At 33.4% G+C, this 14,399-nt stretch overlaps 3 protein-coding genes and 1 non-coding gene across 5 annotated transcripts; all 4 read left to right on the top strand.

Moving 5' to 3' along the window:
• Positions 1–1,072: 1,072 nt before the first annotated feature.
• On the top strand, positions 1,073–4,066 carry LOC100254298 (disease resistance protein RPS2). 2 transcript variants are annotated; one of them, XM_010657866.2, is made up of 2 exons: positions 1,073–2,357; positions 2,457–4,066. In XM_010657866.2, the coding sequence occupies exons 1-2, from the start codon at positions 1,220–1,222 to the stop codon at positions 3,929–3,931; spliced, it is 2,613 nt and encodes an 870-aa protein (XP_010656168.1). In that variant the 5' UTR covers positions 1,073–1,219; the 3' UTR covers positions 3,932–4,066. The 2 variants fall into 2 exon arrangements, with proteins under 2 accessions (XP_010656168.1, XP_002279295.1); XM_002279259.4 differs by having other exon boundaries at positions 1,073–4,066.
• Positions 4,067–5,998: 1,932 nt separating this feature from the next.
• MIR156E (microRNA MIR156e) lies at positions 5,999–6,106 on the top strand. Its single transcript, NR_127736.1, has one exon. It is a non-coding gene; the product is annotated as a microRNA MIR156e (primary transcript).
• Positions 6,107–8,989: 2,883 nt separating this feature from the next.
• LOC100264656 (UDP-glycosyltransferase 91C1) lies at positions 8,990–9,568 on the top strand. The gene has a single exon (XM_019222905.1). It carries the CDS (start codon positions 8,990–8,992, stop codon positions 9,566–9,568), a length of 579 nt encoding a protein of 192 aa, XP_019078450.1.
• A 6-nt stretch (positions 9,569–9,574) lies between these two features.
• Positions 9,575–10,314, top strand: LOC109123363 (UDP-glycosyltransferase 91C1). The gene is made up of 2 exons (XM_019222904.1): positions 9,575–9,827; positions 9,881–10,314. Exons 1-2 carry the CDS (start codon positions 9,575–9,577, stop codon positions 10,312–10,314), a joined length of 687 nt encoding a protein of 228 aa, XP_019078449.1.
• The last annotated feature ends 4,085 nt before the right edge of the window (positions 10,315–14,399 follow it).

Here is a 14,399-nt window from a genome sequence, read left to right as displayed (position 1 = left end):
TTTCATACAAATATAATGTCCTCATTTTGTCTCATCGAATTATAGTGCTAAATAAACAGACACCTTTTATGAAATTAGGAAGACAGAAACTCATTTAAGAGTTGAACAATTGTTTCCTTTCATATAAATATTATTTAGGACTTGATGTTCAATGCCGCAAAGGTTTCACATTCCTCATTGGACATTGGTGGATATGACCAAATTTCGATCCTAAAATTGATAAATGAGTCAAGGATTATGGGTTCAAATCATGAGAGCATTTATGCTTGAGATGGGTGTCAAGAAAGCTTTGGAAATAGCCTTGGCTTAGGATTCATGTGGAGCATGGTTACTAAGGATGTCGGATGCTAAATTTTTTGTTTTGGCAAGATTTCTTACTCAACATTAATTAAGTTTAAGATGAGATGGTTAAAGCCACAAGTAAAACCAAATCCTAAATTACTATTATACACAAAATACAGGTTCACTCATGTTGAAGCTAATTAAGACATTAAAGTGTGCAATGATGTCTAATGCTTCCAGAAAATTATGGGGATTATACTGGTGATAATCTTTTAGAACTGATTCTACAGGGAATGTTAAGAAGTGTGGAACCAACTCAACAAGGAGTTTCTAGGCAAGTTTCAGGGGAGCCTTGATACCTGTTAGAAAATAGAGCACTCCGTTAATAGAAACAAGACCTATCCTTCTTCTGCAGTGATTTTACAGTCGTTTACAAAACTGAGAATATTCATACATGATATACTTTTTAAAGGGTTCAATGAAAGAATTCATTTGAAAAACATTATAACTGCATAGTCTAAGGATAAAAAATTGTGAGATGACCGAAAAATGGAAGTCAAAACTTCTTACAAAATCAGCAACTTGATCATTAACAATGGAGTTGTCAATTGGCTTGTTTTCAACTTGAGGATTAACAGTCATGGAACCTTGCAAAATGGTAGTCAATGGTGGTGGCTATGCTGTCTAAAATTACCACCATTAATTATAAGAATAATCAAAATATCTAAGTGGGTCTACAAATGGAAAATAAGGGAGTCAACTTTGAGTGTTCAAGAAAGCCGGCCCTAGACTCTAATGGATGAAGATCAGGTCACATTGAGGACAGGTCTAGACTGTGAAAGACTTGGCAATAATGCCTTTCTGCTCTTGAATGTTTTTTGTCTGTGTATTATCTGGTCTTTGCCGTTGTGTGTAGATAATATTGAGTATTTTATCCATGGAGGTTTTCTCTATTGTCATCAATGGCATCATTTCTGGCTTGAGCAAACCCGTTGCCGCAAGGATAAGCAATTTTTGGAATTTGGATGAAAGGGTTCACACCCTCAGAGCTGAAATAAAGAAGTTGAAGGACACAAGGGATGACCTGAAGAGATGCGTTGACCAGGCTGAGTTAAACGGGTTAACAGCCAGAAACCAGGTGAAATGGTGGTTAGAAGAGGTCCAAGCCATTGAAGATGAAGTAAGCGTGATGGAGGAACGTTTCAGGCAGCAGCAGCAAAGGCGATGTGTGGGTTGCTGCCATGCAAATTGTTCTTCAAGATATAAGCTAAGCACGAAAGTTGCCAAGAAGCTCAGGGGTGTAGGAGAACTTGTGGACAGAGGCACCTTTGATACTGTTGCCGATTCTGGATCACCTCCTGATGCAGTCAAGGAGATACCTACTAGGCCAATGTATGGCCTAGATGTAATGTTGGAGAAGGTTAGGCAGTTCCTTGCAGACGATGCAGTTGGAATTATTGGAATTTATGGAATGGGGGGTGTTGGGAAAACTGCCCTCTTGAAGAACATAAACAATGAATTCCTTACCAAAACCCATGATTTCGATGTGGTGATATGGGTTTTGGTGTCTAAGGACTTTGTTGCTGATAAGATCCAACAAGCTGTTGGGGCAAGGTTGGGGTTGTCTTGGGAAGAAGATGAGACTCAAGAACAGCGAGCTTTGAAGATATGCCGGGTAATGAGAAGGAAAAGGTTCTTACTATTGCTGGATGATGTTTGGGAAGAACTTGATCTAGAGAACATTGGCATTCCTCTTGCTGACCAGCAAAACAAATGCAAGGTGATTTTCACCACCCGGTCAATGGATGTATGCAGTGATATGGATGCTCACAGGAAACTGAAAGTAGAATTCTTGGAAGAGAAGGAATCATGGCAACTCTTCCAAGAAAAAGTAGGTAAAAAGGAGCTCTTGGATTTATCCTCCATCCGCCCTCATGCTGAGAAGATTGTCAAAAAATGTGGAGGCCTTCCACTTGCCTTAATCACAATTGGAAGGGCCATGGCAAACAAAGAAACAGAGGAGGAGTGGAAGTATGCAATAGAACTACTGGACAATTCTCCATCAGAACTCAGAGGTATGGAAGATGTCTTTACTCTCTTAAAGTTCAGCTATGACAATTTGGATAACGATACGCTGAGATCATGCTTCTTGTATTGTTCCTTATTCCCTGAAGACTTCTCCATTGAGAAAGAACAGCTTGTAGAGTATTGGGTTGGGGAGGGATTTTTAGACAGCTCCCATGATGGTAATGTCCAGAACAAGGGACATGCTGTTATTGGATCTCTGAAAGTTGCATGCTTACTGGAAAATGGTGAAGAGAAAACCCAAGTGAAGATGCATGATGTCGTCCGAAGCTTTGCCTTATGGATATCATCTGGGTATGGGAGAAATGAAAAGAAGTTTCTCATACAGCCCAGCATAGGCCTGACTGAAGCACCCAGAGTAGAGAACTGGAGATTTGCAGAAAGGATTTCATTGTTAGATAATGGGATCACTGCTCTATCAGAAATACCAGATTGCCCCAGCTTATCAACCTTGCTGCTTCAATGGAACAGCGGTTTAAACAGAATCACAGTTGGGTTTTTCCATTTTATGCCAGTTCTTAGAGTCCTGGATCTGTCATTCACCAGTCTAAAAGAGATCCCTGTGAGCATCGGTGAATTAGTCGAGTTGCGTCATCTAGATCTCTCAGGGACTAAGCTAACTGCATTGCCTAAAGAGCTAGGAAGTCTGGCAAAGCTGAGGCTTTTGGATCTGCAACGAACGCATTCTCTTAGAACAATCCCACATGAGGCGATATCCAGACTTTCCCAGTTGAGAGTCTTGAATTTTTATTACAGTTATGGGGGCTGGGAAGCGCTCAATTGTGATGCCCCTGAGAGTGATGCTAGCTTTGCAGATTTGGAAGGCTTGAGACACCTTTCCACCCTTGGGATTACTGTAATTGAATCCACTACCCTGAGGAGGCTTTCTCGTTTGAACACTCTGCTGAAGTGTATAAAGTATCTATATATCAAGGAATGTGAAGGGTTATTCTATTTACAATTTTCATCGGCTTCTGGTGATGGCAAGAAACTAAGGCGGCTCAGCATCAATAACTGCTATGATTTGAAGTACTTGGCGATTGGTGTAGGGGCCGGAAGGAACTGGCTGCCAAGCCTTGAGGTTCTCTCCTTACATGGCCTTCCCAACTTAACCAGGGTATGGAGGAACTCGGTTACTCGAGAATGCCTCCAGAATCTTCGATCCATAAGCATTTGGTACTGCCATAAGTTGAAGAATGTCTCATGGATTTTACAACTGCCCAGGCTTGAAGTACTCTACATATTCTACTGCAGTGAAATGGAGGAATTGATATGTGGGGATGAAATGATAGAGGAGGACCTGATGGCCTTTCCAAGCCTTAGAACAATGTCCATCCGAGACCTCCCGCAATTAAGAAGCATATCCCAGGAGGCTCTGGCTTTTCCTTCCTTGGAGAGGATTGCAGTGATGGACTGTCCAAAACTGAAGAAGCTGCCACTCAAAACTCACGGTGTCTCGGCCCTGCCAAGAGTCTATGGCAGCAAGGAATGGTGGCATGGACTGGAATGGGATGAAGGGGCAGCCACCAATTCTGCCATCCTTCCACCCTTTATGGCAACTTGATGAAGCTATCTGTGCTTGTGATTCCAAGGATTTTACTCCATTGCAGAATTTCATTTGAATGCAATTTCACACTCTTGTATATATGTTTTCTAAACTGTTGAAGAAAAAGTAAAATAACAGTCTTCTTCTTAACTATTTCGGCTTCTTAATCTCGCAGACTAGGGACTTGAGTCATGGGTTGAATGTAGGATTATAAAAGAGTTAAACATGGTTAATGTTGAGTTTCATATCATCCACCTTACTCCTAGCCATTAACAACTTCCATTCATAAGCTTTTGCTTACAAAGAAACTGATAACTAGTCATGTCTAAAACAGAGTTTGAGAGTCCTAACCCAAAGAAATCCATCATATATAAAGGGGTTATATTAGAAACTTCTCTCACTAACCGATATAGAATCCTTGACATGGAAATCAAGGTATAGAACTAACAAGACCATATATATACTTGAGAATCGTTCTATTATTTGTTTTACGCTTAGGGAGTCATCATGATTTTAAGACACATTTATATAATTAAAAGGTCATACATATATAACTTCATGTAGGATATTATCATCACTTCTCATACAGACACGATATTCTCGTTGTATCCTATGGAATGCTAGATTAAATAGATAGACACCCCTTATAAGGATAAACAAATCCCTATATTAGGGTTAAAGATTAATTTTGATATCATTTATAACAATCTATGTGGACATTGTATACTCTGAACATAAAGAATCCTTACAGTTTTAAAACTTGTTTACATGGTTAAGAGAACCTATTCATAAATAGTGGTAGAAACTTTTTCTTTTACTCGATGTAGAATATTACAGGTCCTCATTACAACAATGATCGACATTGATTTATTTAGCTTTTTCGATTACGAATCTAGGATCAAATGCTTGGATGCTTGAATGCTTGAAAAAATGCTTTACCCTTTAGATGACCATAAGCATATCTAGCAATATTATAGCAATGGTATAACAAGAGGAGAATGTGGAAAAGGGATGACGAACTGCTTTGTAAACCTTTCTTTTGTAGTGAATGGTGTGAACATTTCTTTCTATTGTTCTTGGTTATAGAGTTTAATCATTAACATAAAGCATATCTACTTTATATATGCTACTTAGTGCCATTGCAAATTTTCTACGGTGGGGACCTAAAATATTTTCATGACTGCAATTTGACCTAGAGTTCTGTCTATCTCCCATTTGTGGATGCTTTACTGGAAAGACACTTTCTTTTCTTTCTGTTATTCCTCCCCTGAATTTTCTATGGAAAAGGTTCAGCCACCATTGAAGCTAATATTCCTTAACACTGGATCTCAACACTCCACTTCAATGGGCATTTGTGATCAAAAGCATATTAATTGCATCTACTCATCACTCAATAGAACCCCACAAATCATCTTTTTATCGGGATTGTTGCCATTAACGACACAAGGATATTTGACCGACAAGAAAAAGAAATATATAATCTCTATAAATTAATTAATTAATTAGTAGTTTAACATGATATCAGAGCCGATCTAACATCACAAGTCAAGTATATGTGATATTCACTTTCATCGATGCATCAAATTCCTAGCTACAAAGATAATCTTTCTATGCCTATTAGATCAACTTTGGGGTTGCAGTGATTAAAACTTCATGAAAGTGAAACCCTAGCACATAGAGTAAAAAAAAAAGGGAAAAAGATATAAGATCATTCGCTGGGGTTGTACCTAGAGTTTCTTTTTCTTGGCTTGGCTAGTTATTAAACTAGTAGGGAAAGAGACGAATAAGAGCTCAAACCCATAATCCACATTTTATTCCATATGTGATGTAAGGCACCACCATCACTAGCTAGCCGGCCTTTTCATTCTCTATATAAAGCTCTGAGAAACCATCATCTCTTCAACCCATCAAACCAAAGTAGTTCAGTTCTTTCATTCAGTTATCTAAGATCCTTCTCGTATGGATCTTTGAGGTTACAGAGAGAGCATTTAACAGAAGAGCATCTGCTAGGGTTCCACGGTTGCACCGTTGCAGAAGATGGTGATGAAGATCGAATCATATATAAGAATATATGACTATAGGTTTGTATGGTAGGTGACAGAGGAGAGTGAGCACTCATGGTTCTTTTCTTGCATGAAGTTTCTATGCTTGAAGCTCTGTGTGCTTACTCCCTATCTGTCACCCCTCAAGCATCTCTCTCTCTCTCAAAAGCTAAGCTAGTACGAGCTCTTTTATGTTTCTCTAATCCTTATTCTCTCTCTTTCAAGTTAAGCTAGTATAATTAAGCTGTTTTATGTCTCTCTCAAGCTAAGCTAGTATAAGCTCTTTTATGTTTCTCTAATTCTCTCTGTCTCTGTCTCTCTCTGAAGCCAAGCCAATATAAGCTCTTTTATGTTTTTCTAATTCTTATCAAGATGAATCTCTCTCAAGCTAAGGTTTCTCTAATTCTTACAAGTTTCAAGATGGATTATGTGTTTGACTCTCTCATTTATCTAATTTGCTTGACAATGAAATTTGATGAATCTTTTTTTTTTTTTTTTTTTTTTACCAATGAATTTGTCTCTTTTTGAATAATTTTTTGATATTAAGCTGGGGAAAGTCAAAAATTCATTTATGAGATCAAAAGTAAGGGAGAGGCATGTTTCTCTCTTGCTAAACTAGTATAATCTCCTTTATGTTTTTCTAATTCTTACAAGTTTCAAGATGAATTATGTGTTTGACTTTCTCCCATTTATCTCAAGGTTGTAACTTGTCTAAGTTGTTCGAGTTGATGATTAACCTAAATCTAATTTAAGTTAAGAAATAATTAATCCGACCTTAACCAAACTCGATCTCTAACTTGAAATACTTAACCTAAACTTAATCCAATATCATTTTTTTTAGTTTTATTTGAGTTTGAGTTGCTCAAGTTAAACTTGGGTTAATTGCATCAAACTTAGTTGATCGGGTTAAGTTTGTATTGCATAACACAAAATTCATCTATAATATATATATATATATTTAAAAAAAATTCTAATTAAATATTTATATGAAAATTTAAATAATAAACAAAATTTCAAGATAAAAAAAACATAAATTTAAATATTTTTCTAGAAAAATGAAAATGAATATTATTATATAAGATAATATATATTATAAATATTTTAAAATATTAATTAGGCTTGAGTTATTCTTGAACTCATTCCAAATTGAGTTTGGGTGGAAAAAACCTAATTCAAGTTCAACCCGAGTATTAAAAATAATTACCCAACCTCGCCCAATCATCCTATTGGGATAGACCAGCTTGCTTAAGTTGCACCTCTACTTTATCAATCATGTCTTGTAAAGAAAATTGATAAATATTTCACTTTTTATTTTATTTTGATTTTCTATGAATGAATTATCCTCTAGAGTAGTTTTTTGATATTAAACTGATCTCTTTAGCCATGGAGAAGCCAAAATGAAAAAATTCATTTATAAGACCAAAAGTAAGGGTGAGGCACCATTTATCACAGCTATTTTCTTCAACTTAGTGATAAGATCGATTTTCTTTCATAAAAGAGGTTACGTGTATGTTTGACAACATTTTTAAAATCAATTTAAAAAAAACTCATTTAATTTTCAAAACAATTTTATGTTGTGTTTTAGAATAAAAGTATATTTGAAAATTTCTTGTTAGGAAGTGTTCCAAATTTCTAATTATTATAAATTCTTTTTTTTGTAAGGAATTTTATATAGAATATTTTTAGGTTAATATATTATTGTAATATTAGATTTTCTTGAGTAAGAAAGATTGTTAGAAATATCTTTATAAATATTTTAAGTTATGAAGAGAAAAAGTTATGAGCTGAAGATAGGTTTGTAAAGACTATACGAGGTAAATAGAAATATGAGGAAGAATTGAAGGTACCTGGTGGAGCGAGAGCGCTCATGTAGGATAGGGATACGAAGAGTGGGAAAATTAACATGAGATGTTTCAACAACTCAATAATTGTATTTGGTTTTATTTTATGTAATATTTTCTATAATATAATAAAATGATTCTCTTTTATCCGTGAACGTAGTGATGGTTAGATGAACTATGTTAAAATCTCGTGTACTGTTTGCGTTAATTATTTTATCTTTATGTTTTTTTATTAATGATGTTTGCATCAAATTTCCGTCCTCGTAACGTTTCTCAACGTATTATGCTTTCAAATTTTTGTTTTTAAATAATTTTTTATTATAATATTTTATTTTCAATCATTATTGCTGTTTATATAATTATTTATTAAAATAATCCTTAGAAAATAATTAATATGATACTTTATGTTCAACTGTATGATCATTCATTAAAGTAATTATTAAAAAACAATCAAAATATGTTCTAATGAAATCTTTATTTCAAGAACAAATTTTCAAAAATTATTTTCAAAAAATTGCCAAACTTATTTTCAAGTGTGGAAATTAATTTTCTATTTTTAAAAACAGAAAATTGACTTTAAAAACAGTTCTCAAACAAGCTTCCACCCATACTCTACTATACATAAAATTGTAAAAAAGAGGTAATTATAAAAATCATTTAAGATTTATAGTAGTTGCAAAAATATTTTCAAATTTGTAGCCCAATTTTTGAAATATCAATTCCAAGTTGTCAATTAAAAGAGATAACTTCAGTATAGTTACATCATACTTAAATTAGGGTTGTTTTTTTCAAAAGACAATTTTTATTTGATTCCTCACCAACCGTTATAAATTTGAAAACAATTTTCTAACTTCTATATTTAAAAAAATATTTTAATTTTTGTGTTTTTTTACAAAATTGTCCAACTTATCACTATCACACACAATTTATTAGAAGAGTAGGAGGGTAGCTTAGGAAGTTCATCAAAAAGATATTTTTGTATTTTCGTATGAACATGAATTTGTTGGATACAGTGTCAAAATCGTGCTGTTATGTCCAATAAATGAATAATTGAATTTTCACCTAATTAGGATAATGTTTAGGAGTGATTCGCGGCAATAGACTGTGGTGGGCCATCCCTTGCTCACGAATCACTATCTACGATACTACTTTATGATGTGACGACTCTTCTTCAACCTCACATCACCATTGCCATGGATGAGATGAAGAAAGAGCATCAGAAGCTTCACATAGCTGTGTTTCCATGGCTGGCCTTTGGCCACTTCCTGCCTTTTCTTCGTCTCTCCAACCACTTAGCTCAACTGGGTCACCGTATTTCATTCATCTCCACCCCTAAAAACCTCCATCGCCTCTCTCAAATTGCTCCAAATTTATCCTCGCTTGTAACCATGGTGCCACTGCCTCTGCCTCCCGTCCATGGCTTGCCCGACTCCGTCGAGTCCACCTCCGAGTTGCCCTTCCGCCTAGTCCCGTATCTGAAACGAGCGTACGATCAGCTCCAACCTCCTCTCACTGAGTTTCTACAGAACTCCGATGTCAACTGGCTCATCCATGACTTTGTTCCCCACTGGTTGCCCCAAGTAGCCACTCGACTCGGTATCAACTCAGTCTTCTTCAGCATATTCAATGCCAGCGTACTCGCTTTCCTTGGCTCGCCGGAGGAGATTCTCCTCCGCGATCAACAGCCGTTGGAGGACTTAACTGTGGTACCTGAGTGGATCCCGTTTCCGTCCAACGTCGCTTTCAGGCTATACGAGGTTATTTACCACTAGGAATGCATGGACTCGGATGCTTCCGATTTCTTCCGTTTCGCAAAGGTGATTGAAGGCTGCCGATTCGTGGCTATCAGGAGCTGTCCTGAGTTTGAGTCTGACTCACTCAGTCTCCTTCAAAAGCTCTACCGGAAGCCGGTCATTCCTGTGGGGTTGCTTCCGGCGGAGGCCAATGACGGCGAGAGGGACGAGAGCTGGGACTTGTTAAAACAATGGCTGGACAAGAAAACCGAAAACTCCGTCCTTTACGTTGCACTCGGTACTGAGTTGACTCTGAGTCAGGACGAGATGAAGGAGTTCTGATTATAACAGGTTTCGAAGCTCGGGTTTCTGGTCGTGGTTTAGTTTGGGTCGGTTGGGCTCCACAAAAGCGGATCATGGCCCATCCATCAATCGGTGGTTTCTTAACCCACTGTGGATGGAGTTCTGTGACCGAGGCTCTTGGGTCGGGTCGTGTGTTGATTCTTTTCCCTGGGGCTTGTTCGGATCAAGGTTTGATGGCAAGACTCCTAGTAGGTAAGCAGGTCGGGTTGGAAATACCGAGGAACGAGCAAGATGGATCATTTACAAGTGACTCGGTAAGTGAGTCAATAAGACGAGTTATGGTGGAAGAAGAAGGAGAACAACTCAAGAGAAATGCATGGGCAATGAAGGAAATATTTGGGAATGTGCAGTTGCAAAACAAATATTTAGACGAGTTCACTCGGGTCCTTGAAAGTGAATTGGTATTAACCAAATCCACTTGATTTGTTGACTTCAACTTTATTTGTCTTGGAAATAAAGGTATATCACATTTTCATATTTTTACTGCTTTTGTGTACGAGTAAAAGGAAACTTTAATTTTTTTTTTTCAAGAATAACTTTAAATTTTTTAATAAGATCATTTTTTTTTCCAATTTCTCAATTCATTTGGAAAAGATTGGATTTTCTTTTTGACAAAAATATTTTTCAATCCAAGACCATGATTTTTGAATCATCCAATTATGCTATCCAAGAACAAGTGATACATCAAATCCAATGCTTCTTGTGTTGAAATTTTTATTAATTTGTTTAGTGGTTGAAAAGCAACTAATAGATAAATAGATAGCACTTAGGTTTGCTCTCTCTTGAATAAACAATTTTAGCTACATTTTATTTAAGTAATATTAAAAAAAAAAGTTAATGTAAATTTAATAAGTTATTTATTCCAAAAATAATCTCTTGTTTGATACTTCACAAATTGTTGTAAATTTAAAACTAATTTTTTAAATATCATTATAGATCCCAAAATTTGTCTAAATTTTAATTTTATATTAATTTTGAGTCTAATTTTAAATCTCAATTATATATATTATTTTACATCCTTTCATCTTTTAATTTTTAGTTTTCATTATTTCGTAAATTATTTATTTTTTTATTTTTATTTATTCATTTTATTTATTATTATTATTATTATTATATTATATTATTTTTTATTTTTTATTTTATTATTTTATTTTTCCTCTTTTCCTTTTTCTTCTCCACCTGTTCCCACCCACTCACTCTTTTTCTCTCCTCCCATACCTCCCCATATCCCCAAGTCACCACATGCTCCCCACACCTTTCTTATACCATTTTTTTTTTATTTCATTTTATTTCTCTTTCTTCCTACTTGCCCTCACCCACCCACTCTTTCTCTCTCCTCCCATATCTCCACGTCACCGCATGCTCCCCACACCTTTCTTATACCATTTTTTTTATTTCATTTTATTTCTCTGCTTTCTACTTGCCCTCACCCACCCACTCTTTCTCTCTCCTTCCATACCCATACCCCCACGTCACCACATGCTCCCCTCACCTTTCTTCTACCATTTTTTTATTTCATTTTATTTCTTTTCTTCTTACCCATTTGGTTTTTTCCTTGTTCTCCTTCATCTTCTTCCTCCAAAAAAACCAGACGAGACCACTCTTCTCTCCCTCGGCTGCCCATCTCCCCAGCTTCTTTATTCCATTGTTATTTTCTTCCTTTTCCTATCTCCCACGCGTCGGCCTAGATTTTTTTCCTTCTCCATTTTTTTTGAGGAGAATTACCCAAAAGGGTGGACTGGGCAAAACAATTACTAGAAAGAGTGATATCTTTTAATAATTCTTGGGGAGGACTTTAATAGGCTTAATATACTAAAACTGCCTTTTAACTAAAACTTTTAAAATTTAAAGCATTTAAAACACTTCACTTGATTTGTCAATATATTTATGATACATGGGTCCCACATTTATTGTAATTATTAATATTTAAATTTTAAATTAAAATTTTGGGTTTAACCCTTACAATTATATATAATTTGTTATTTAAATTTACTATTTAAAACAAAAATACTTTTAAAAAATATTTTCAAAATATCATTTATTGTTTTTTTACCTTTTTTATTTTTATTCTAATTTTTAATTTTATGAAGAAAAAAATAAGTTTTATAATTATATAATAAAAATGATGATTTTTTCATATATATATATATATATATATATATTATAATTTTAAATTGATAAATTATGTTTTTGTATTAAATTTAAGGAAGATAAAATGTTTAATTTTTCATTCATATTCTCTAAAAAGAATAAGAAAATGATAGAGAATGTTTAATTATTTTTTATTTTTATAATAAAATAATTAAAAAAAATTTATATGATTTTTTTTCCTTTGCATAGTGTGTTTTTTTTTTAATTTTCATATAAATTTTTTTCTCAATGTATCGAGTGGATGATGTTAATATATTTGATATGTTGAATATTAATAAGGTATAAAAGGTGATCCTTAATATTATTACTTTTATTATAAAACACAGGCATAACAAAAATATGTTATAATTACAATATAAATACACTTATATTACAATACATTACAATAAAACCTAATTAAGAAATTTATGAATTTTTTTATAAAAATGGTAATTTTGTATGATCATACCATATTTCACAACATACCTATATCATAAATAATTTCTGAAATAAAATGAAATACTAATTTGAATTCACGTAGTTTATATATATATATATATATACAAAAATTATTAAATAATTTCAAAACACTAAATAAATGTTGTTAATATATTAATACGATGTGTTAATACCATTAGGGTATGAATAAACATTTTTAGAATTATTACTTTTATAATGAAATATAGGTACGACATAAATGCATTATACTTACAATATAAATACACTATCATTACAATATTTTACAACATAATTTAATTTATTTTTATTTAATTTTTTCACATGCTATATTACCCAATGAATAATTGTGAGTTATTCCATTTAATAGGTGTGTGTTAGTCAATTGAATATTTATATATTATTCAATTGATGAGTGCTCGTAAAAAATAATTATTTATTATATTGTGATAACAAAGTTTTTAATTGTATGTTTTATATATAAAACGATATAATAACTTTAGGATATGGTTTTTATTTATGAGATATTAAAAATTATTTTTTTTACAAGGTTCTTTAAAAAATCTCAATTTTTTTTTTAAAATAGCAAATTTTTAAACAGTTAATTGTTCAAAAGTGACAACAATTTTTTCAAGTTGAAAAATGTACCGTTGATTGTTTATCAACCTGTACTTATCATCATGTATGAGCCTTACATCATTGACAATCTCAATTTATTTATAAATAATATAAAAAACATATTCAAGAATAAAATTGTCTTCTAAAAGAGGGAGCCTTCATAGTCATTATTTTTTCTAACCCACCCTTTTGGGTAATTCTCCATTTTTTTTTTCATCTTCTTTTTCCGCACACTGCCACACGCCCCCTCATTTTTCCTTCCTTTAATTTATTTATTTTTTCATTTTTTTTAATTTCCTGTGAAACCCATTTCCATATCCATGGCCGGTTAGTCGTCGTCGGCGAGCTGCCATCGACAATGCCATTTCCAACAGTCGGGGATCACCTTCCCTTCCACCCATTTTTTCCGACAATCGGTTATTATTATTATTATTACTATTACTATTTTTTTCTTCATTTTTCTTTATTTGATTTTAATAGGAATTATTATTGAAATTGGGCTTGTGCATTTATGTTTGTTTGTGGATCTTATGTTTGAGTTTTGTTAATTAGTATGAAATTTGAGTTAATTTGTTATTGGAGAATTAATATGAAATTTGAGTTAATTTATTATTGGTGGGTTAATTGGAAATTGGTTAATTTGGATTTGTTGTTATATTGCATTTGGTGATTAATTTGAGATATATGAATTGTATCAATAGCATATTGTTTGTTTGGACTTGAGCCTATTGTTAATTGGTTATGTGTTTGACCTTATTGGATTGAGTTTGAGATGTTATTTCTTTTGGCCATGTATATTATTGATGTCGGTTTGTTAATTGATATGGATTTTGGGCCCACAATGTGGGTGAGATTTGTTGGATGATTTGAATATTTGATATGAGCTTGACCCATTTGACTTACTTAATTTGGACATAGGATAATTATTTTGTATATTAAATTAAGCTTGGATTATGGAATATTAAATTTAGGCATAATGAGATTTATTTTAATTTATCATGTTTTGAGTTTGATTAATTGAGCTTATATTTTGACTATTAATTTGGGAATTTTAGATTAGGGTAGACGATATGTGAAATATTTTTGTTGGGTTATTTTTGTTTAATTGATGAAATTTATTAGACTAATTTGAGGTTTGAATTTGGGCTTGAATAATTATTTTGAACTTTATATATTTTTGGATATTTACATTTGTGTTATTTTTGTTTTTGCATGAGTATATTCTACAATTCTATTGGTTGAGTACAAATTTATGACATATGGAGCATGGAATTTCATGGAAAGTGAGATTGAAAAAACTGTA

This window comes from Vitis vinifera, chromosome 11 (assembly GCF_030704535.1).
Source record: "Vitis vinifera cultivar Pinot Noir 40024 chromosome 11, ASM3070453v1".
Lineage (NCBI taxonomy): Eukaryota > Viridiplantae > Streptophyta > Magnoliopsida > Vitales > Vitaceae > Vitis > Vitis vinifera.
The sequence above is the reverse complement of the archived record's forward strand: the minus strand, read 5'-3'. Positions and strand labels throughout refer to the sequence as shown.

Bases quoted from the DNA above. Each gene is read 5' to 3' on its own strand.
- LOC100264656 (XM_019222905.1), top strand. From the start codon at position 8,990: ATGGATGAGATGAAGAAAGAGCATCAGAAGCTTCACATAGCTGTGTTT.
- LOC100254298 (XM_002279259.4), top strand. From the start codon at position 1,220: ATGGAGGTTTTCTCTATTGTCATCAATGGCATCATTTCTGGCTTGAGC.
- LOC109123363 (XM_019222904.1), top strand. From the start codon at position 9,575: ATGGACTCGGATGCTTCCGATTTCTTCCGTTTCGCAAAGGTGATTGAA. The intron at 9,828-9,880 runs GTACTGAGTTGA...TGATTATAACAG, and splicing joins CGTCCTTTACGTTGCACTCG to GTTTCGAAGCTCGGGTTTCT.